Genomic DNA, 24,061 nt, shown 5'->3' with positions numbered 1-24,061 from the left:
CTGTCCCAGGCTTAGGCATCCTCTTGGCCACAAATGTTTGCTTTGGGTAAGTTTCCATTATTTTTAGCTTTCTTCAGACTCAAAGGCTGCAAAAGAATTTTTCCCTTTGTGTCCCAAAGTCCAGCAATGGTGTTTTCTTTCGGATTGAAATCACACACACTGCTACCATCTCCTTTATCCAAATCCACAAGAGGAAAACCATCTTGTTTTCCAGATAGAATTTCTTTCAAGAGACACAGAAGTGCCTCAGCCTGCAGTCAAACGCACAACGCGAGGCCAGTGCAGGCAGAAGTCAAGAGGAAACAGAGATCGCTCTTGGCAGCCCTGTAGGAACTTATTTGGTTGGCTTTTCAGGACAGGGCATGGTTTTCACTCGATGCCTGAATGCATCAGCTGGGATTTCTAGGTCCTATTCCAATACCAGTAACTTGGAGAAAACAGGACAGGCAGATCAGCTACCGTCCTGCTGGTTAACCCCTTCAGTGCTCTGCAACATAGTATTTCTCATTTCTCGTATTGTAAGAAATAATTATTATATTAATATATTCTATTAATATTGATTATAGATACAGAATACATATGAGAAATATTTATCATATTATAATCCATTAATATTAATATTTCTCATTTCTCAACTTCGGCAGCAAACAGTGTTGCAGTTTTCTATGACAGAATCAAACATCTCAGCCTTCAAACTAAACGCAGCTTGTTTTGGGGTATTTCCTCAATACAGTCAGGGATACTCAAGGAAACCTATGAGTGGTAGAACTTTTGCATTGCATTACGTAGCCCAAATATTCCTTTTCTCAGAGACAGAATGTGGTTTCTTACCAACAAGCGTCAGGGAGTCACCCAACTCTCTCAAAATATCCCAACAAAAGCACAATTCTTTTTTTCCTTCATACTGTTCTTGCATTATTACAGACGACACGGCAGGATCTAAATGGGTACCTCAGTCATCCCAACTTTCATACCAAAACTATACAAACCCATATTTTGCTTTTTGAACTGAAGCTAAACATATAGAGAAACCACAAATTGTTTCCAGAGGCTCCACTTCAAAAATCAGCATAATTTTCTTCTTCAACAAAATATTTAAACTTGACTCATTATATACAAGTAAAACTCCAAACACTCACCACAAAGCTAAACAAAGGGTATTTTTCTAGGACAAGTCTGATAGAAGTTTTTGGAAAATGTGTCTCAAGGAGATATTTAAAGAATGCTCCATGCTGCAAAAGCAACGTTGCCATTTTAACCACGTGACGTTCAAGGACTTCTCCAGAACGTCCTTCAGCAGGCCATCGGTACAGTGTGATTAGGCAGTTCCTACCTCAGACTGAATTCCAGAATACTAATTACAGACTCTCAGGAGTTACTTAGGTTCGGTGTCAACACAAGATTTTCAAAGCCACTGCATTTTAGCAGAAAAGCCAACCCTCCACAGCAGCATCCTGGCTTCATCTGCTGGAGGATATTCTTTAGCAAGCAATACATATCCTGCCTGCAACTTGTGCCCTGCCTTGCATAAACACGGAATAGTTTAAATCGGCTTTTAGAGGAACGTGGTAACTTTACCTTGGCCCGTTTCTTGCACAACAGCACAACGATACTTAGAAATCCCGCAGCAGCCGCGTAGCCAAGGGGGGTGAGGCCACTTTCCGAAGCGGCATCTACATTGGCCCCAAACTCCAGGAGCAAAGCCACCATCTCCGTGTAACCCAGGTGAGATTGGACACACAAAATGGGGGCATTGTTCAGAACTTCGGTCCGGTAATTCACATTTGCACCTCCTAAAATCAGCAACCGACTGACCTGCACAGGGAAAGAAGAGGTCCTGTTAGGTGAGTCTTATGGAGAGACTTTAGTTTATTTTCAGGGCAACAAAAGAATTTATACCAGGGCCCTCTGCATGCTTCCAAGCAAATAGTGAAGGACATAAAATGCCCCATAAAAACACTTGCCAAATATATGGTCCCATTTTAGGCATTTTTGCCTGTATGGGAAGGAGCTGGAGCAAACATCCATCCAGATGAAGGACAATCTGAAATCTGTATCACTGTCTGAAATCCTTTCTGCTGTAGAGATAAATCACTTAAGCTAACACATTCATCCTTACCAAAGCAAATGGGCATGAAGTGCCTGAACTAGCATGTGAGCATGTTTGGCGTCACCTCCCAGTTAGTGCCTGTCTAAGCCAGAGCCCTTTACGGGGCTGTCAAATTTCAACACCAGTTGTCGCATCCCACATCTTTGGGGAGGAAAAATGCAAGTGAACCATTTGGCGCAGGTGCAAATTCACTATTCACTCTCTGCAATTAAAAGGAGATCCCTGGTCAATGTAGAAGAGTTGAGGGATCATCCTGGCTGGTAACAAAACCCCAACTGAACTGATGGTGTCTCCCCAGCTCAAGATGAACGCCCCGCAAGCTGCTCAGCACTGCCTGGGTAGGACCAGTGCCACGGGCATGCAGCTCCAGTGAACACTCTACGAACGGTTACTGCGCATCGCTGGGAGCTTCTCGTGCGAGCTCTGAACCACCCCAGCTCTCCTCCTGCTCCAGTACCTTTATGTTTGGGGTGTAGAGATTTCTCAGAGATGCCAAAGCCATCGAAAGACCTTCGGTACTGTAGGAGATCCAAAGCCCTTGCAGGATGGAGGAAGATACCCCAACTTTTTTACTCAGCCCCTAAAAAAAGAAAAGATGACTTAGATCCAAGCTTCCAAATATGCTCAGTTACACTGGGCAGAGCATCCTGGGTCTTTGGACTTCAAAGTGTTTCAAGACACTAACAGCTATACACAAGAAAACATGAAAATTTACCACATCTGACCTTTGCAGTGAATTATGAAGCTTGTAGGAAATAACTTGCAAAGGTACTGTAGCCATCTCCAAGGTTTAGGAAAGGCAGGATTAAACTGTGAGCAACTCGAATCCATTCAACACCCTCAGAAAAGGTCATGGTAAGGAGCACAGCTTCTTTTTTAACGAAGTACACATTATTTTGGCAGAACTGATTAACAAAGTTTCCTTATTATTCACACTGTTAAACTAGATGATAATATCTGCTCACAAGAAGATAAATTAAGGAAGTCTCAACCACAGCCTAGAACAGTATTCCCTATCTCATCCCAGACTGTCTCCGACCTTTCCGGCTGGCGTCCTGATCAGGCTATACATAAGATATAGAAGGTCTGACATCTTTTTCCAGCAACACTAATTGGCAGAGCACAGAACTGTTAAGCAAGTTTCCAACCCCCCTCCTACTGAAGGAGCAACAACTGCTCTGTAGCCAACATGTGGGAGCAAATGGCTGGATTGAAGAGAGAGGAACGGGTTTGCAACTCCAGCACCAAGCTTTGCTGTGTGTTGTGCTCCGTTGTGTGATGCGGGTACGCCCTATATGTTGCTGTTCTGCTATCGATTTACCATTAAAAGTCTGCTGTTTCCATGGAAACCGTACAGACATCTTTAATTCTGTTTTGATATGCAAACCCTGATTTCTACTTCCTCGCGTGCCGTGTGGTCATTTCTATCTGTGCAAAGCAGTGGGATCACATTTCAGTTTGTAAGTCTTTTGTATGACAGACTGACACGGATGGTGTAGGGTGGTGGGAAGAAAACCAGCAGCAAAAAGTGGAATTTATTTCCTCTAAAGGAAGATGTGCAGGAATCATCAACCGAGCCTGCTGCTGGACTCAGCTGCAGACCTCTAATACCTACGTGTGAAAGAGATTCTGAAGCATCGCACCAGCCATTAACAGATTTGTCACTTGAAATGGTTTTACCATAAAAAGAAGCAACAGATTAGACAAGCTCTTATAAATAACAACTCCATGCGCTTGTTTCCTTCAAAATTCAGGGAGCTAAATAGAGAAAAATATTTGCTTGTGTTAAGAGGCAGAAAAGAGCTCAGGAATTTTGGCCACCATTAAACGTTGCTTTTGAAATGACACAATACAGGACATTAGAGGTCAATATTAAATTTCAGTAAACTCAGTACGGTGTAATTGGACAAATAGAAAACAATTTTATAATCAATGCTTAAAATAAATTAAAAATAGTTATAATACTATCAAACCCATAAATAAGCTGAGTCACCATCAGGACCAAGGGAAAGAGTATGTATTTTCAGAATAGCCATCTGAAGATAATCACATGTGCTATAAAAATCTCAACTGCTGTATTAGAACATACGTACTTAGATATTAGTGCAAGACATAAAAGACGACATTTATCCTTTAAAGAAAAAAAACATTCAACACCATTATCATTCAGTTGCTGAAACAAAACTGCATTATTTCTCATTTTATAGATCGTATCTTCCTTTTTGGTTTCCCTTTTCTACCCAGAACTGTAGAGCAGGCTGAATCCTTCAGCAAAAGCAAATCCCAACTTGATACAACATCAAACCAAAATACCATCAGTGTTTTCCACTTCGCTAGGACCATCTGACACAGGACCAAGGCATGGCCTGACCATGCACGTTTCACTTGAGTAACTCTGCCAACCCCACACAACCCCAGTTTTCAAACAGGCTTGCCTTTTTTGTCCTGCAGTCTTGTATGCAGCTGTCAGCATCCTTAATTTCTAACTCATTGCTTCCTCTGCTATTTGGCCATCGGCACCTTCGGCACAAGTTCTTTATAAGGCTGTTTTTCAAGGAATATCAGACACCTTTACATACCTGTAGCTGTCAAAGTGAGTGTTTCTGCCTGTAATTGTCATTACATTCTCAATCTGGGGATGAGGAACACCCTTTTCTGGATTACTGACATTTTAGCTAACTAATTTAAGATGAAATTAAAGACTTCTCTTTGGTTGATTTGCAAAACACACGTCACCCCGAAGTTTGGGTCTTCTTGTATCATTACTGCACATTTTTCTTCTTGCCCTTTCATTCCATGCCAGGCTTTCCAAGCTGGGTTTCCATATGCTCCTGTTAAGACTGGTAATTGCTTTAAGATACTAAAACATTTGTACTTTTTTTTTCCCCCCCCAAACTGTCTGAGGATGTTTGTGTTTAAAAAGAGAAAACCAGCCGATCTCAGCCATCAAGTGAAGAAGGGAGTGTGAAAGCTTCTTACCACCCGTGTGTCAGGTCATCACCTTGTACCTGTGCATCACTTATCCAAGTGTCCCATCATTACCTTGCACAAGGTACCAGTGGATTTGAACTGCTAGGAATTGGGGAAGGACAAGTAAGTTTTCTGCACTGTTTAATCAAAGTCTGTCTGTATACTCAGCTCTCAGTACTCCCTGGCTGGACAAAATGCTTTAGCCCTGTTCTAATCCTCTCCTGGCTTCATGATGGGTAAATAAAATAGAATTACAAAGGCATCAGGCCTCCATAAATACCTTCAAAATTAGGATCTTTGTGTCTGCGGAAAGCTGCTGCTATAACATGATAACTTCAGGAAAAACACACTGAATTGATGACCTGACACGCTCCCTACTTGGCAGAAAATCCATGCCATACTGGTAACTGCTTCAGCAAAAGATCAGACAGAATGAAAAGCCTGAATGGAAAAAAATGCTTGTTCAGAAACAAATACAGTCAGTAACAACAGGAAAAGGAGCCTGTGTACGTACTCTCAGAAGTATTTTCTTTAAAGAATGCTTGAGATCTTAAATACAGTCTGCAATATTCCATCTCAATGCCTCCTTCAAAAACTCATGCAGCTATTGTTTCACTCAGTAAACACTCACAAATCCTCAGTAAACACTTGTTTAAAAAAAGGAATAAAAATAAACCTATTCAAGGAAAAGCGAAAGACTAAGTTTTACAGTGTTTCTAATCCAGCTAATCCAAACCCTTTCAAAACTTCATAGTACTTCTAAATAACATACTGTTATGCTTATCTGTCACCGAGACATACTATTCTTGCTGCAGTGTTGCAAAACCAAGGATTTTGCCGAGTGATTAGAAACAGAAGGCTATACTGACATTTTTCATATGCTAATTGGCATTTTCTACTATTGTAAATATTGCTCAATTAAATCTGGAATCTACAGGCAACTTGTCCACTTAACGAAAACTGTCATTTGTTTAGAGCCTGAAACCCTGTTATTTGTTTCTACTGTGGAAGTGTGAAACGAAGAAGATTTGGAACCAGATTTAGATGTAAATGGCAGCTGAATAGTAAACTCACAGCAGAATTTGGCCTTGAGAACATAACTCAAAATCTGAAAATTATACACCGATCGGGTAATGTGCCAATCTGGGGTTCTTCCCTTTGGCTCCAGCCATCACTTTCCCAAATGAGCAGACTTTGCTACTACACCTGATGGTGAATTCAGCACAGGGAACTCAATAAATACAACAGGACTGACACAAGACACAAACTATCTATTTGCTCTAGAAATACAGGAGTGCAGAAGTTCTTAAGTCTATAAAATCATATATAGACCAGATAAAAGTACAGCCTCATTTTTACCATTGTTAAGCACCCAGAGATCCTAATAGTTTTAAGAAATTCTGTATTTCCTGTGACCTTACAAACCCAGCCTCTCATTTCCATCTTCTGGTATATGGGCCACCAGGCACAAGAACGATACTTAGTTTATGGGTCATATTGATGCTCACATCCAAGTTTGCCTTTCAATTACCCAGGCCTTAAATGTCTGTGTGAAGAGTAAAATGGACCGACCATCAGATTTTAATGACGATCTAACTTTCCCTTTTACAACCTAAATTTTGGGTTGGATTCTTCAAAACCACTCCTTTTAAAAGATTTATTTTTTCTAGATGTTGTTACAGGAACTCATCTTACAAGGGAAGAAACCTCTTACGGTAGAAGAGTAATTTTAGGGAAGGAGGCTATCTGCTGAATTTACAGTCTGAAGGATGGTTTAATTTCAAGGATTTCTTATATACCACTGCCAATTTTCTAAAGCTCACTTCTACACGTTTCAGCAGCCTGAAGCAATCACACTTCTTACAGCAACCCTAAAACAAGAAGAGACTGAATGCTGCCAGTGTTGGCAGATTTTACACAGTGGGGATGAGGTTGGCGTAAGTCTTCGTTTTAATTTTTGTTACCTTAAAAATATGTGCTTTGAGAATGTGATGTCCCAGTTCAATAGTTTGCTGTCGATTTAGTTTTCCTTCTTGACGGGAAAACCAGAAGGCAAGTAATGTGTGGCCACTCCTAAAATCAGAAGAAACAGTATGTTAGTATTTGCTTGTTACATCAACAAAACAACTTTTGACAGTTTTTGCTCCTGCTAAGCCTTCAACCTCGTCCAGCTTTGGGAAACAGACCTGGATTAATTCTAACTTGTAAACCACCAACTAATTGCATCCTTTATTATTGGTGATCACTGATAGCTCAAAAAACCCCAAACACTGGAGGATAGCAAGAATAAAACAATGTATTTTCTATGAGCAGATGTGAATTTGGAAACACCAGAGGTACAATTTCATGAAAGCTGAAGCGCTACTTTTATAGTCATTTTGCAGAAGAGAACCATACTTTGAAAGCATGCCACCAATCCCGAAGTCATTAGAAAATGACATATTTACAATACCCACACTTTGGAAAAAAAAAAAAAAAAAAAAAAAGTCCTTTAAATGACAACTACATTCCCCATTCTGTGACATGTCCTGCAGAGTGAAGCAACTTTATTTCCTTGTAAAACTCCTTCTAAACACATTCTCCAGCTTTTCCAGTAATGAAGATGCTTCTGGCAACAACCTACCAGGTTGACAACCAAAGCAAATTAACTGAGCTACACACAGAGCCCTGTTTAAGGCAAAACATAATAAAAGAGCCAGCAACTTTCTTTGCTAACAGTGATTTTTACTGACATTTTTAAACATACAAACTTCCAGCTTATAACACCAAAGGTTCAACGTGGCCGAGTCTTCTCAAAGACGCGAGAAGCCGATTCTCCGCACACGCACAAAACACACGCAGTGCAAAACCGTGAAGTATTGCAAACCAGTTCTGGATGAGATCGGCAAATACCTGCCCCACCGGGCACGCGTGGACGCGACAGCAGGGGACCCAGCAGGCAGGGGAGGAGGCTGCCGAGGCTCCATGCTTGGACCTCAGCAGTCCGGGGACTTGCAGTCGTCTTGGTTTTGCCAACAAATTAATATTCTTCTTTAAGCCCCTAGGTACTCCCGAGGGAGTCCTTTTTAACCCGCTTTGTTTCTGGAACTAAATAAAAATGTGACTACACATAAAAGCAATCAAACCCCTTCCAGCCAAAGAAAATAAAATATGATATCAACTGTGGCTTTAAAAGGGCTTCTAAGGACAGGGAATGTTGTTAGCTCATCACTATTTGGTAAAGCAGAAAAGCGTTTCAGCGTGGCCGAACAGCAAGTAAATATTACAGAAGACAGAAGTTTTCACAACGGTGGGGATTTACCAGCGCATCTCCATCCAGGAATAATGATTATCCCTGTCTCAAAATAAACTCGGAATAAAAGTGAAAGGCTTGTAATGCCACGGCCAGGTGTTTGGCAAGGTCTCCCCCATGCCCTGCCAATGAACCTCCTTTTGGACCGATAATACATGGATTCATTTGAGTGGAGCCTGATGATGCTTTGCCAGACCTCGTGGTACTGGTAGGATGTGGAGATGTGCCTGCTGGAGGAGCGGGATGGAAAACAAAATGTCTTTTTCTTACGAGGCAGGACTTGATTCCCAGGTCTTGATAGGTGAAAGAGCACTGCATCCCATTTACATGTAATAAAATAAACTCTTTCACTGGTGAGTAATTGTTGTACCTCTCTCCAAAATGCAATTAAATTTATAGAAGCACCATCAACTCAAATAATAAACTGTTGTCTGAAATCCTTTTATTGACTGATAGTACCCTTCGCTCTTAGGGTAACTTTTGCTTAAAAAGAAACTGAAGAAAACCTCTTTTTTTGCATGCTTTGCCTGTCAAGCTCCTCTCCACACCCTGGCCTGGCACATGCCGAGATGCCCCCATCGGGAATCCAGAGCTCCATGCTTCCCATCACTGGAGAAGGAGAAACTCCTCCAGATGGTGACTCTGCCCTCAAGATGTAGCTTAGATGCCTCAGCTGAGTGCTTAAAATTAGGCAGGATGCCTTTGTGCACAGGGCAGTGCCCCTGATTTCCACGCATCTGTGCTGTGAGAATTCTCCATATAGCACCAACAGAAGGGACAAAATGCAAAAAGCTGGGAAAACAGAAGGGCCCTGGAAGTGGTTGTAGCACCTTAAGTTATCTACAGCTTGTTGCCTTGCCTTCCTTTCGCTCTTCCCCTCTTTGCTCCCCATCTTTGGAGCAGGAGGAGAACATCAGGTCACAGCCTTTTAAAGGAGACAGACAAATGCATTTGCTCATTATACTGATTAACCTCCAGGAATGCCCGTGGAAAGGAGAAACAGATCAGAAGGAAACAAGTGACTATGAAACACAGCTTGAGTGTTGCTAGATACAGCTGCAAGTCAAGGAGCGCAGCAATTGCTAGATTTTATCCGTCCCCGTTCAGCCAGATTATGAAAACCTATAATCACCCTAATACACTCAATGCATCTCAATAGCTCATCAGATTCACAATGCTGCGCTTACTGTTTGGAGAAGAGCCAATGCATTTACCTCCACTAAAAGGCTGGTGGTGCAAGTTCATTCAGAGCCATCAGCTCATTTCCTTTCTGGGGAGAGTCATCAGGCTGGCGATCACGAACCGCGGCTTTCTGCTCCAGATCCGAGCGTGGCTGCACAAAGGGACCCCGCCGCCACCCCTCTCGACCTCTATTTTTCACATCACAGAAGAGGAAATAATACCAGTTGTTTGCTTGTTAAAGGAAAACTCTTCGAAAATGTCTGGGAAGGCTCTGAATGGGGCTGTAACTATATTAATCCTAAGCATGAATTGAAGATCCAGAAACTTCTAACGTGCCTTTTCTTTGCAGCGAGAGATGAAGTGCAGCTCCCGACTGACACACGAGCTCAGTTCCACAGTCAGCTCCTAAATTGCTTTTCAGCTGCAGCCGGTAGGGTATTTACCTAAATTTAATTATATGCATGACTTTGGCTGTTATGAATAAGGCATGTATGAACTATTCCAGAATAAAGTACAGTATTCATGAGTAATACATTACCTCTGCAATGCTTCCCAGACCTTGGCTTTGGGCTTGTTGATAAATACTTGCAGTCACTTGTTCTGTCAACGTTAATTGCATGCTAAACTAGACTCCAACAGCACAGGCTTCTTTACTTTTTTCTCTTTTCTTTTTTTTTTTTTTAATACAGCAGAGGATGGCAGTAATGATTTCTACATCAAGGAGCTCAGTGAAATGATTTGCTTTGAATTTCACCACTGCAGAGTTTATCATGAGAGATTTTTCTATTTTTAATGTAAGATTTCTTTTTGTGAAAAATTAACAGCACTGCCAGCCTAGCTCCGGCAGCCTTTGTCTGCTCTTGCAGGCTGCCTGTGTCGGCTCCTGTAACGGCCAGAGGTGCCTGCGTGGATGTGCACATACATGTATATATAAAGACATAAAGATGAGTCTTCATCCTTCCAAGCCCCTGCATAGCACGAACCAGTGCAGACATATAGCAGTTCTAAGGAAGGCTAACATAAGCAAAGGCTACAGATGGGCACAAAAGGGGAGATGCTGGATTCAGCAGAGTGGTCCCTACACATCTGCTCCCTTACTCACCCGAAGCTGAGGCACATATAGCTGTGGGGGCAGAGCAAGGCGACGCAGGGTGTTGGGGAGTTGGTACCTCAAGCACATCCCTCATCATGCCCCCGTCCCTCGTGCCAGAGATGGCAGGGGACAAGGTGACACTAATAAAACACGAGCGTGACCAAAGAGCTGTGATGGAGCATAGGGAAACACAAAAGAAAATACTGAAAGCTCCTGATCTGTGCTTCATCTATACTACCCTATCCCTCAGGCAAAGTAAAAGGGATTTAAAAGGGTGTAAAATTATGCTAGTGTTAAGGTATTGCACTACTGGAGTAAAGGACAGGCAAAAAATTAAGTGAGAATCGGTCCTGTTTACATCTGAACCTACCAAACTCCAAACTCCCTGACTGACACCCACATCTCCCTTCTTCCAGCTAATCCCATGAAACCATTCCAAAATCCAGAGATTTGACGCTGTCCCCAGTGAATCTGGTCTTCCAAGAGACGTGTATTCATATTTTATTCAGCTCTGCAGAGTTCAATTTTATAACTTCGGCACAGAGAATAATGTCTGTTCTGACAAAGCCTGGAGCCTCCTTTGCTTTCAGAAGGATGTCTGTCCAGACTGCAGAAAGGCCAAGCTCAGCTCAAGTAAGCTCTTCTTGCGAGATTGTTTAATCACCAAAATTGATTTATTGATTTTTGGAACATAGTTTCCCTCTGATGTTATAATTGCGAATTAACTTGGAAGGAATTAACATTATACAAGAAAATTCAAACAAAACAGGGAATGCTCTTAAGCATGCGATATTCTTTCCTACAGAATTAAACACTGGTTTAATTTGCTGAGCTAACTGGGACAGTCAAGTTCAAAGGCAAGAAAAATCTTTCCATCCCTCAGGTCAGATCTCACTGCAGCAAGACAAGCTATGGACTATCTGATCAAAACCCATCACCCTGCCTAGAAGTAACTGAGGACACAGCAGCGCTGTGCTACCAGTTCTAGCTGCTTTAGGAAACTGCAGAGACACTTCCCAGTGAGTGGGACAAGAAACCTATGGCAGCATCGTTGCTGCTTGCTTTCTTCACCCAGCAGTTGTCTTGTTTGCACTGACCCACTCATACTGTAATCACGACTGTTCATTACACAGAGGAACACCTAATAGCCTCAACCGCAAACTAGAAATCCATCATTCTGGGTATGAAACATGAGATTTCCAGGCTAAAAGGAGCTATACATGATTATCTAAGCTTACTTTTTTATAGTAGAGATCATAAGGCTCAATCTATACATCAACAGACACATGGGTTAGACTGGCACACCAAGTCCGGTCCAGATAAGGCTCAACCCCTGCGTCAAAAGGTGCACGAGCCGTACACTTGCATACCAAGTCCAGCACCCTGGTTTCACTGCAGCAGGTCTCTTAGAAAGACATCTGATCATAATTCAGTATTTCAACCATGATGTTATTGCCACCAAGCAGAAGTGCTAGACTGACTATTTCTGGTTTACAGGAGACAAAGCATTGCACAAAAAATCCATACCCAGTCATCATCCTAACTCTTAGTGCTTTGTTACCGTTCCCCACAGCCTTGCGTAATCTATGCAGTAAAAGCAGCAGAACTGCGATTTGTGTAAAGGAGAGCTGAAGAATCACACAAACCACTCACTGAGCATTTGAAAAGCAGAAATTGAATCACTTAACGGCATCTGGCTTATCCTTAACAACAATTTTAATTTAAGTAACAGCATCTTGGTGATGGAGGACTTCAGTGTTTCTGACATCTCGTAAAATCAATAGGCTCACTGGATGTTTCTGCCTTGCCAGGGTGTGACTGAACACCAGTAAAACCAATACCATCCACACAGCTACAATCCTGTTCGCATCTAGAGGGACGTGCTCAAGAAACCCAAGCTCCAAATGCAGCCAGCGCTGCCTTGCCCCACGTCCTCAGCCCCAAGCAGGCAGGGGAGACTGATCGCGCGTGTGTGAGACGCAGCCAGAAGAGGAACAAACAGTAGTTAACAAGATTTGCAGCATTAAGAGACGCTTTAGAGCATTTGTGCTTAATGACTCCTAATTTTGAATGAGCTGGAAAGCTCCTTACCCCTCTGACATGGTATTAACAGCATCCACAGCTGTATCATTCAGGTAGAAAGTTTATTCAAGTAACTTTCAGAGATGTAATAGCAATGACCTCACTGATGCAGCTCAGCTATAACAGACTATGCTGCAGACCTGCTCGCAATACCGGTTTCATTTTTATTTCTCAAGGCTTTCTATTAAAAATTCCATAGGTACTAACCGTGATGCACCCGTATTTTATCAAGGATGGGGAGTGCATGCCTCAGATTATGTTACATCCTTGGCTATCATAGAGAATGAGTATGTCTGTAGTTTATCCGGGATAACAGAGCTGCATCCGTGTCAGGAGCTGATCCTGGAGAAGCTCTACACTACATGAAACAACAGCAGTCAGGCGTCAGGAAACGCCAAGAGAAGCAGCAAAGAGGAAAACCAGACAACCCTGATGGCACCCTTCGGATTTAAGGTAACAAAAGATACTTACAATGATTTAAAAATACAGAACAAAAAAGGAAGGATAAAGTACAGAAAAAAGCATTTCCAACTGCTTACAGGCCCTGACTTAATGAGATTTAAAAAAACAGATCCAGAGAGTAAAGATGCAATTCCCTTGTCTCTGTTCAGTTCATAAGGCTTTTCAGAAAATCTGCTGGTTGCCAGGAACAGATTACTTTATATTCAGAGAAAAGCAGCGTTGTCCAAGAGCAGTGTGAAAAAAATGCTGGCATATTTAATAAATATGTTGGATGGGTAAAATGAATAACATCATCTTTCAGTAAGCTCTCCAGTGGCTACACGGTCAACATACAGGGAAGATCTCAAAAGACCAACGGCGATACACTTTCTGTTCTCATTCGACCTGACGCAATTTAAAATATATGGGGTTACAGAAGAATGGGGAGTGTGATTTGGAAGTGCAGGAGTAAATGACCATGTGAGAAGCAAGATGGAACAAAGTCAGGGCCGCTCTCTCCTGAACTGTTGGAAGATAGCTTTGCTCCATAAGTGGGTCTTAAGATTTGAGGAATGAAATAACAGGAAGAAATTAAGCAACATTTCTTTCTTCAGTCAGCATTGGTATTGCCTCCGATGAACGCCACTTCTTTCTTCTCAGTGGCTCAGTGCCACAGAATGGATTATTCCGTGAGTATTTTCTTCCATTTAGATGTGAAAATGATACAGGATACAGAAGTTTACAGTCCAGAAGAAAAGAAAAAGAAAAGATTTTATGAGGACAGTAACTCAAGACACTAAATATATTCAAAAACCCCTCTGCATCCAAATGCTTAGGTTGCATGTCTAATGAGCCAGTTAAAACAAGCTGCTCTACTGATGTCCTTTATGATGGTAACTATCACATCTGCTCTCCATCTCATCTGTCATGATTTATAATCTGTCTCCCATTTCTCCTCTTCTCTTCCAACTGACACTGCAGCTGCAGCCCTGCCCAAATTTCAGAGGAAAAACCTGCAGCTAAGTCACTTCACTGCTTCGCTAGACACAGAGCCAGTGCATGAAGGAGCTCAAGTTTCCTTCTCTTCTGCATGCACCTTGTCCTGAACCCTGTCATACACAAACGCTGGCTTCTGATGCTCAGAGAAGTCCCCGTTACAGCTGCCCAACTTGCTACCACAGGCTTTAATAATTTATTTTTTAGCTCTGTATTTCTGCATGAGATTAGTTAACATCTAGAGATGTTGGTGATGTGGATACGTGCATAAAGTAAGTTTCCTACCTTCATTTTGTTGAGCTATTGCCCATTCTTTTTACATTTCAAAACATACTAGGTTACCAGTCATGGAATCAGAAAACTTTATTCTTGAAGTCACATGGGAAGCCTAAACGTTGTATTCTCAGAGTCAGCACTTCATCAGGTCTCTACCGCTTGGTGAACAGATTGCGTTTGCCCCTCCGGTTAACTGGAGGACATTATGATGGATTCGTCTTTGTGATTCAGAAATATGGCACTCACTACGGTCTGCTTGAGGAGTAAAATAAAAGTGCAAGAAACATTGTACTCTCATTCTTATGCTATGGGTATAGATGAAGCCCTACCCCAAATCACAGGTAAGCCACCACTTCTACCATGCTCCGCACTTCTGCCAAAATTAGAGCTGTGGAAATGATCTTAAAACACCAGACCCCGTGGTGATTTTGGTAATTAATTATACTAACTCAGTACAGGCCTTGCACAAGTGCAGACGACCAGACAGCAGGCTGGGCAATGAAAAAAATTGACCTCATGTATTTCGGTGACCTGTGGCATCCAGCCCACAGCTGGAGATGGCAAAACAACAAATTACAACACATCCCTCCTGGTTCTGTTGACGCACCAAGTGCTGGCATGTACCTGTACCTGGGGGCACTCAGAAAAGCCCAGTGTGAGCTACAAAAAGTGCAGAGCTAAAAGACTGGCACTCTGGAGCCATGAAAAACACATTAAGAGAGGTAATTCCAATGGTAAAGCTATGCTAAATAATAATGGAAGCAGCAGCACTCAGCTCCCTGCTGCACCTTGAGAGCTGGGGCTGCTGCTGACTGTCAACCGCTTGTGAAAATCTGATTATTTCATCTCCATCCTCACAAGGTGCTAGCGGGCACTGCATTACTCTTAATTTTCTACATAAGTAGATAAAGGATTCGGATAAATCCTACACCCATTATTTTGCCTCACCTTGAATTCAAATAGTGCCTTGAATTCAAATAGCACCTTTGCTTTGCTGAGTAAAATCCATCTCACATGAATGCAGAGAAAACACTTAAGACATAGCCTGAGTTTTGGTGAACACTTGATCATTTCAGCTAACAATAAAGCAGAGTGTATTTTAAGAGCTTTTCAGAATCTTATAATATAAAAGAGGAAGAAAGTCAACTAATCCATGCACCGTAATGATAAAGTGAGCTATGTACGGAGGAGCTAACTGTGGATAATTTTTAAGAAGCTTATGCATAATGTAAGGACCCATCCTCCATTTGAAGCTGTTTGTTGTATCCCTGAATTTTTATAAATACCATTTTCACTGACTTCTTTTCCTCCAAACTTTCTAAATTAATTGTCTTTTGACTGAAGATTGTTATTTGTCAGATTAAGCATTCCATCAAAATGAAAAAAACCACCTCATTTTTTTCTAATGTATATGCTCTATCATTTTGCTGGGTAATATATAAAAACATTAATTTTGTGTAGGAAAAGTCTCCACTTGCAGCATGCCTCCCAAGAGAAAAAGGAAAATGCAAAATACCTACACTGTATTGTATTAAAAGACAGCTCTGCTAGAAACCATGGCAACTCGGCGTGTTGGATTAGAGACATATACTTCTGTTTGGATCGCTGCTGCACGCTAATCCATGCAGGGTGCCTTTATTTGGGGTTTCAGGGACGGGGACAGATTTGGTTCGTGCATGTGGAAAAGGAGGGAAGAGATGAGCAGATGCCCTTAACCTCAACAATGGAGCCACCAGTACTTCTCACTGATTTTTTTTTTTTTTTGTCATTGCCCAGATTATTAAATAGCTTCTAATAAAGTCAATGAGCATGAGCTGCCTGATAAAGTCTTGGTGCACTGAAGAGAACATCTATTGCAGAATATCGATTCCTCGTGCAGTATTTCCAAGCTTGGGTTTTCATCACTGGCACCAACACCCTGATTTTGAGAGATGCCAAATGCCTGCTGGTCTCTCTCCATAGCTGACCATTCAGCTCTTCTGGAAACCTGGCCACAGACGTTTGGGATTTCAGACTAACACCGCACCTGTAGTATCCATGAGAACAGCTTGGCATCTCTGTGCAGTGAAAACGTCCTGCACAAAGCAAGATACTCCTCCGAAGTTCTCTACCAGGAGACTCTCCACCACCATCATGCAGGTGACTGCTGTCCTCACCACTCTTGCTCTTCTTATGGAAGGAAAAAAGCTGCTGTCCCCGTCATATGCTAAATCACAGGGCAAGTGCAGTTAACCAAACATCTGTGCAACAGCAAGGAGCCAGAAGCAGAACAGAGCCTTTGTCATGTTCAGGTACAGTTTAATTTCTGCAGACAAAAAGCGTTCTTCGTTATGCTTACTGGCAGACTGGCCTTAATAAAGCCCAGTTTAGCAGAGCTGCTGCTCTGCCTATCCAACACCGCAGCTCCGGGTGCAAGAACCACCTTGGGTTGCGCTTTCAGAGCTCAGCAACAGGAGCAAGCCTGCACCGAAGGCACCACCTCTGCAGCTTCCCATCTTCTCCGAGTTCCAGCCTGGCGCAGGTCACCTCTCCGGGAGCAGCATGTCCACGCGTACGCGAGTCACCCTTGGACTGCCCTCCAGACAGCGGAGGGGATCGGGTATGGGATTCAGCTCATCCAAGTCAACAGCTAAAACAGGCCAGACAAATTGCTTCAAGTATTAAAGGAGATGAGAGTGACTGCCTGAGGAACAGATGCGTGGATTACAGGCATCTAAAATTAGGTGAGATGAAGCCAAGCCAGAGGTGAAGCACTGGAGGTGAAGATCTAAATGCTTCATTTTGCTAAGGTCCCGTGGATGATGGCAAATTCCCTGAGCAGTGCAAAGAGCCTATCTCTACCTTGCTCCAGACTGAGCAGCGACAATAGGGGACATACCACCCGCATGCACAATGCTGGGTGGTCCAGTGCCACTCTGAAAAGCAAAAGCCCAAATTAAGACAGTCATATGCATGCAATGGCATAGAGAGTATCTTTTTTCCTTTCTTAGCTTTCCTCTACAAGAACAGAAAATCTGTGAGTCTACCCCAAACCCTGTGTATTGGTTAGAAGAGCAGCCTAGACAGAATTCATTTCATCCAGTTTTATTTGTCAATACTGGAGACACCTCCTGGTGAGCCCGTCACCCCGAGCTCCCTTCATAAATCAACAGGAGGAGATGCTTCCCAGGCACTCTTCATCTGACCTGTTTTAGCCTTTTAGCTGATGATGAAATGAATCATTCTTATTTCTCTCCTCTGACTATAAAGCAAGTCTAGACAAGTAACTCAGATGTTGATACTTAAATCTGGATAGAGTAATTTCACTTCTGGGGTCCATATCTGACTACAGCTCTCTTATTGCCTTGCCAGGGCAAATCACTTCACTTCTGTCTCTCTCACAGTCCCTTCATCAGCAGCACAGGGATAAAACATTTTATTAGCGTTGTAAAAGCATGGAAAATAATTGCATGGAAGTTTCTGATTAAGTCTAGGCAGAAAACAGCACAGCATTATAGCAGAATTTAGGTTAAGAAATACAAGCATAAGAGTGAATGTACAATAATAACCATTTTCTCTGTGCACCAGTCACAAAGGATTGGGCCTTTCCCTAAAATGTTTTATGTTATTTGTCAACTAAGACACTTGGTTAATAGTGCTACACTGACAGGCTGGAGAAGTCATTACTGCAATGCTGGTTAAACGCTCTGACAAAAGCTTTTTTGGTTCCCTGTTATTAAACAATGGTGGATGCTGGGGGGGTTTCCCCTGTGGGTGAGCCTGCAGCGATAGCGTTCCCCTTCAATACCAATTAGCCTTTGCTTTGGACAGCAAACGCATGGTGAGTGTTCAAAGAAGAGGGTTAGCATCTCAACAGGCTAACACAAAAACCTGGAGGATGGAGATCTGTTGTTTATCTTAAAAGCGTAGAAAAATGTGATAATTTCTGGACATTGTGTTCCTCCTCTCCCCTCTTTTCCGTACTTCTGAGAACATGGGAACTCACTCTCATTAATGAAACGAGGAAGATTACCCCAGCTGCACTGCCACGGACACAAGGCCCATTATCCCAATTTCCTTCGTAACATCCTCACACCTGGACACTCTGTCAGGGTAAGTCAATTAAGAGCAGCTTCACAAAACCACATTTCACTTCAAAGCTCTTCTCCTGGGGAAAAAATCAGCCTCAGCAACCTGACTCTTTACGTATCGACACGGCAAGGTCAAAAAGCTTCACATAACGGCACATTTCTGCAATGCTGCACGATGAACTCGAGGAGCGGTCTATACAGTTGCCATGTCTTCTCAATTCCCAAGCAAGCAGAAAGAAATCAAACTGGCTGTGAACAACCCCGACGCAGGCAAATTTTCATAGGCTACTTCTATGAGCTCCATCAGTGGCAAGCTGTGCTTCTTTTAGAAGAAATAAAATGAAAAATCATTACTTATCTTAATTGTCGCTAAGGGTTTACCATGCTCTGAGCTCAACATCTTAATATTAGCTCTTCCCCGAGAGCTGGACAGGAGGATTTTGAGGAGCACAATAGCTGAATCTCAGGGGCTCCTCTCAATTAATCACTGAAATGTATCCTGTTTCATTATCTACCATCAGAGTATAATGTAATTAGTGTGCATTATACATTAGAGATATTTATTAGTCCTCCACTACGTATGGACTCACACTCAAGGCAGTGGGAGCCCGTTATATGCATTGTAACTTGTTTTTCACCAGCGGCAAGGAGCTGAGTTGGGTTAGCTCTGCAGGGACTCCCTACTTGCAAAGAGCATGAGTGTTCCCCGTACCACTTTAAAGTCACCATTAATTTATCACGTGAAACGGCACATATGGGACGAAAAGTAATGCCTGAAAGTCTCCCGAACGGTCTTGAGGGCAGCACAAAATGTTTGTGATGTTCATGAAAGACGGCACCAAACCCGAACCCTGAGCAGAGATTTATCACATTGTTGGTGACTTGTCGAGTGAATACAGGCTGATTTGTGCCTTCGTGCTAAAATCACACACGGTTGCACGCCTGGTTTCAGTGAAAAACCACCTAAAATGCAGCACGTTTGAGTTTCGTTCTGAATTTGGTATTCTGAGAGCGTCCTTACCCATCGCTGTGAGAATGAAGAGGAGTATTTCTGGACCCAGAGAACCAAAGCTCCCACGTTACCCAGCCGTGTGCCTTGCTACCACACGCAGCACCCAACACACACAGGTGCCTTACCCAGCAGGTAAGCATCCTGCACCTTAAATTTATTTTCATGGTAAATAAGGAAAGTAGGGATTTTTCTGAGTTGCTCTCGCTATGGTTCATTATGGCAAGTGCTGTGTGATTAGTGGTAATTGCCAGGCATGCTGGTTGCCGTCCCCTCGCCCTGCTGACGACAAGCTCTCTTACAGCCAGGCCAGCCAAAACCACAGGGGCCAGACAGAACCAGTAGCGCTGGGTGGGAGTGACTGGGAGGGAGAAAGCTCTCAGCTCCATAGGTGTAAGCACTGCACAGGCATTGCAAACAGGGTGAAAAAGCATTACGCAGTGACAAGCACTTAATGACTCCGAGGAAGGCTATTAAATAACTAACATTGATTGATATAAAGACACCTGCTGCTGTGAGATGCTTTACAAAGGGTTCGCTTGATAGGGCTATTGTGCAGAACCTACTAAAACAGGGAAGACGTCCATTGGGAGGAGCTATATAGTATTTTTCTGCTGCAGCCTGCTTACCACAAAATTTAAAATGGTAAATTACTCTGACACTGCTAACAGCTACAGCTGCTTTAATCAGCTGGGTGGCTATTCGGTTCCAGCAGATAGCATCATATTTTCTTCAGACTGACCATAGGGTCTGGGAGATGCACTGACATGGCCTTGAATCCGAGTGTTTCCCCGGTTTTTATAATCATATTTCAAGAAATGGGCAGGCCAAATGGAGCAAAGCTTATGGGGATAAACTACTAGAATTATAGTCAGAGCGTCTGTTTCCACTCTTCAGTAGAACCAAAGATAACGTTGTTAATAGTGATCATTGGGTTTAGAGAGTATAAATCTAACCATGATTAAATTCTGTTCCCTGTGAGCTAAGCCAGGAACTCAGCTGCTATCAGGACAGAGATTATGTATGCATTTACAGTCCAAAATTGCTAGAGCCTGAGTCTGTTCCTTATTTTGCTTTCAAAAAGACATTTAGTAGGACTATGAGGAACAACGTCAAAGAGAAGCCAACTGCAAGAGATGTATCCACACTCTTCATCTTTCACCTCCTTATCCTCTATTTCACATGGTTTCGATACCTTTGGAGAAAGGAAGGATGATTCCCCTTCTCCAGACTGAGTTGGCAGGAGTAATCTGCCAAAATGCAGACACCCCTGGTGATGCCTGTATGGGAGCTAGTCAACTTGGGGCCTTCTGAGGAACAGCTGATCTCATTCCGAAGATGATGATTAGGTTTTCCACGTCCGTTGTGTACCCAGGGGGGGATTATTTCTTTCCATGAACAACATAAAGACCTAAGGTGACTAGTACAGATGTAGAGAACTACAGCGTAGACAGACCAAAGTCAGGTAATAGCATCCATGTGCAACCTCGTAAAATGAAGTGATTCAGATTAACAGTACGAGATGAACGCATTTGTAAACTCTGATTTCTCAGAGCTTTTGCTTACCTAGGATCACAAAGAAACTTGGTCTTTTCACCTTCTTCTCTCCAAATAAGCCATTCTCGGAAAGAGGGATGAACAAACATTCGCGTCATATCTCTACGTTTGATAAGAAACATAGAAAGGTTCTCCATCCTCTGCTGAAAGTCATCCCACTCCAAAGTGCCCTCAATGTTACCTGCATTAATGGCCTGAAAAATATGTTCATCTGTTAATGGGTGCAGAGATGCCACTGCCACATTCAAGAGAGGCATAACCCGATCAAAGGAAGACTGCGTTGGGAACTTCATATTGCACTGCAACAGGTACACTTCTGACAGAGACACTGGGACTACTTTGTAGCTGGAGCTTTTTAGTACTAGGTATCCTTTCTCTATGAGATCAAAAGTGAGTTTTAGGTACAGATAGGACCCTTGGCTCAAGGTCTTGAGGTGAGAACTGAGTTTCCCAAACGTAGTGTTGTCCATTTTGCCGTTAAGCGAGATGTTGTTCTGGATCTCCGAGCTGCTGTGTATCCGATGAAGGATATATGCCTGCAGGTCCTGGTCTATGGCTTCATTCTCTTCCAGTCTATCCAAAAATATTCTGTGGAAGGGCAACAGCTTAATTATTTCCTACAAAGAAAGGAGAAAAAAAAAAAAGGCACTCATGCTGGCAGTGTTTATTATTCATTAAGTAAACTCAATTCATGTTACAATAGCACCTTTGAGACTCCTTTAAGACCTCTTCCATCAGGGCAAGCACACAAGATGGCAGTTTGTGCCCTCAGGACCCCAGAACCTCATCTATAATCAAGCAGGTTGCATGTGAAACATGACTGAAATAGAAATGAAGGACACTGTTCCTAATACCGCATCCATGGAAAGGACTAGAAAACTCACAAAGAGCAGTGCCCTTGTTATTCCTACCCCATTCCAACCACGTATCAACATGCCATCCCTTCTGCTACCATGTCTGAGGGAATAGACAACCAGACGACAGATCTGAGGCCAGAAGAAATTTTGCTGAAGCTGAGCCTAAGTATCTCCCCAGGAGCGTGCTCCTGTATAACACAGCTGCTATCAACAGGGAAATGCATGGAAACGTCAGGACAGAAAATAGCAAGTATTTTCCAGTGCAAAGTAAATACGTCTGTCTGCTGCAGGATACTGTGGCCAGAGATTCTCTCATCTGCTGAACTCACTGATGATGCTTATGCAACTTAAATGAAAGATCATGAAAGGCCCTTCCGAATGAATTCTTGCGTCATGGGCTCTCAGTCACTGCGAAGAGAGGAGGAATAACGCAATGGAGCTGGACAAGGCAGATTCAGGAGAAGCCATCAACTCTCCAATAAAGAGGGTGAGCACAGTGCAAAACTAAAGCTTGCAGTGAAGACCGTAAGGCTGCAAAAGCCCTAATTACATGAGGAATTCAAGTCATAGGGATGCAATTTCACTACAATTACAAAAAGATTTCTTCCAAACGATGTTTAATCTACTCCATTACTGAGCAAAAAAAGAACTCCAGCACAAAACAGCAGATAGCTGGTGCTCTCCTGGTGTCTTGGGGAGCAGCTGCCGTTCCCAGCTACAAAAGCAGTGTGCAGCAGCTGGCTGCCTTGATGGAGCTGGAACCAGCACTCAGCTCCCTGCCAGGAGGACCACAGTAAATCAACCTGTGGATCTCAGTAAATATTAGCCAATCTCAGTAAAACTGCTTAACGGAGCTCGGTAAAAATGAACTCCATAGCTCTGTGCTAATGAAAGAATGGCTAATAATGAAAAAATGAGAAATGCAGAGCTGCAGACACGCCTTTCTGCCTGAAGCAGCTGGGCCAAGCGAAGAGTGGCTCTGAGCTGGCTCCCAAACGCGTGTCCCGTCCCCCTGATGTCTGTCTCCTCTGGGCTCCTGGCTCTGACGCTCAGTGTGAATGTTCCCACAAGTGATGCTGCAAATCAACCAGCTCTACTGTGAAACAGTTGAAAGAGCAGATCTGCCCTAACTGGGTCATTGTGTTTGCTTCCCAGCTTGCTCATTCAGATGAGCAGTTGAGCCAACAAACTAAGGTCAGCTTAATCCTCATGCCAAGAGAGTGATGATGAGTAGCTAAGGACAGGCTGAAGGTAAAAACCTGCCCAGCTGCAAACTAAAATAAAAATACTTCAGAATAACCCAAACAACATTCAGCTTAGAGCTTTAGCACCTGCTCAAGATAGTTGTCTCTGAGCTGAATAATGTCTTGGCCTGACATTGACTCCTCCAGACTGAAACAAGCACAGGCTCACTCTCTGGGTCATGCAGAAGGGGTGCGAAGATAGAAATTCTTTTCCCTTCCACACGGAGGAGAGGATGTTCTTGAGCAGCACAGGCTGACAGATGTCAAGCCCTACCCTCCTGATATGCTTGGTGAGTAAGTAGCCTGTTGGCATGTGAGCTGTCTCACTCAAATGAACTAAACTATTTGCTGATGAACATTTAGTGACATGAATAAGCGATGCTGGATTAGATCCATTCAAAGCTGTAGAGTGAGTTTGGGGACATGAATGTAAATCCAAGTACAAAACAGCCAAAAGGATAACCTGAAATAAAGGGTCTTAAGCAAATCCAGATATCCACTAAGATCTTCTTTATCAAAGACCATTGTGACAATGGCACAGTTTATCACAATTCTTGGTCTCAACATACCTGTAGACTTGTCCTGACTGTCACTACCAGCTTCAGCCAGGAAGGGAATTTTCCAATCATTTTGCTCAGGAATGATACTATGGTGTCTCCATAATCTGGCTTGTGAAATTCAGCCTCATTTAAACCATCAATTAGTATAATGAAATCTTCATCAGGGATCTTCCTCTCTGAGAGAAAGAGAAGAAGCATTTATTTGAAAGGCTAGACACGTGACTATAATGTACTGCAAAGTCACTACAGTGTTCTAAAGCATCATCAGATATTGCTAAAGAACAAAAAAGACACAGTAGCAGCACCTTTCTTACGATACATT

The 24,061-nt window shown here is 42.8% G+C and overlaps 1 protein-coding gene across 17 annotated transcripts in view; it reads right to left on the bottom strand.

Moving 5' to 3' along the window:
• Positions 1 to 24,061, bottom strand: part of TANC2 (tetratricopeptide repeat, ankyrin repeat and coiled-coil containing 2) — a 273,282-nt gene that overhangs the window by 29,615 nt on the left and 219,606 nt on the right. For all 17 annotated transcript variants that reach the window (XM_052785087.1, XM_052785092.1, XM_052785093.1 and 14 more), the window contains 5 exons: positions 23,749 to 23,915; positions 21,088 to 21,695; positions 7,045 to 7,153; positions 2,568 to 2,690; positions 1,579 to 1,815 (listed from right to left, as the gene is read on the bottom strand). In XM_052785087.1, the coding sequence (XP_052641047.1) occupies positions 1,579 to 1,815; positions 2,568 to 2,690; positions 7,045 to 7,153; positions 21,088 to 21,695; positions 23,749 to 23,915 (1,244 nt within the window). The remainder of the gene's footprint in view (positions 1 to 1,578; positions 1,816 to 2,567; positions 2,691 to 7,044; positions 7,154 to 21,087; positions 21,696 to 23,748; positions 23,916 to 24,061) is intronic.

Source organism: Harpia harpyja, chromosome 4, assembly GCF_026419915.1.
Source record: "Harpia harpyja isolate bHarHar1 chromosome 4, bHarHar1 primary haplotype, whole genome shotgun sequence".
Lineage (NCBI taxonomy): Eukaryota > Metazoa > Chordata > Aves > Accipitriformes > Accipitridae > Harpia > Harpia harpyja.
This window is presented reverse-complemented; position numbering and strand designations above follow the sequence as displayed.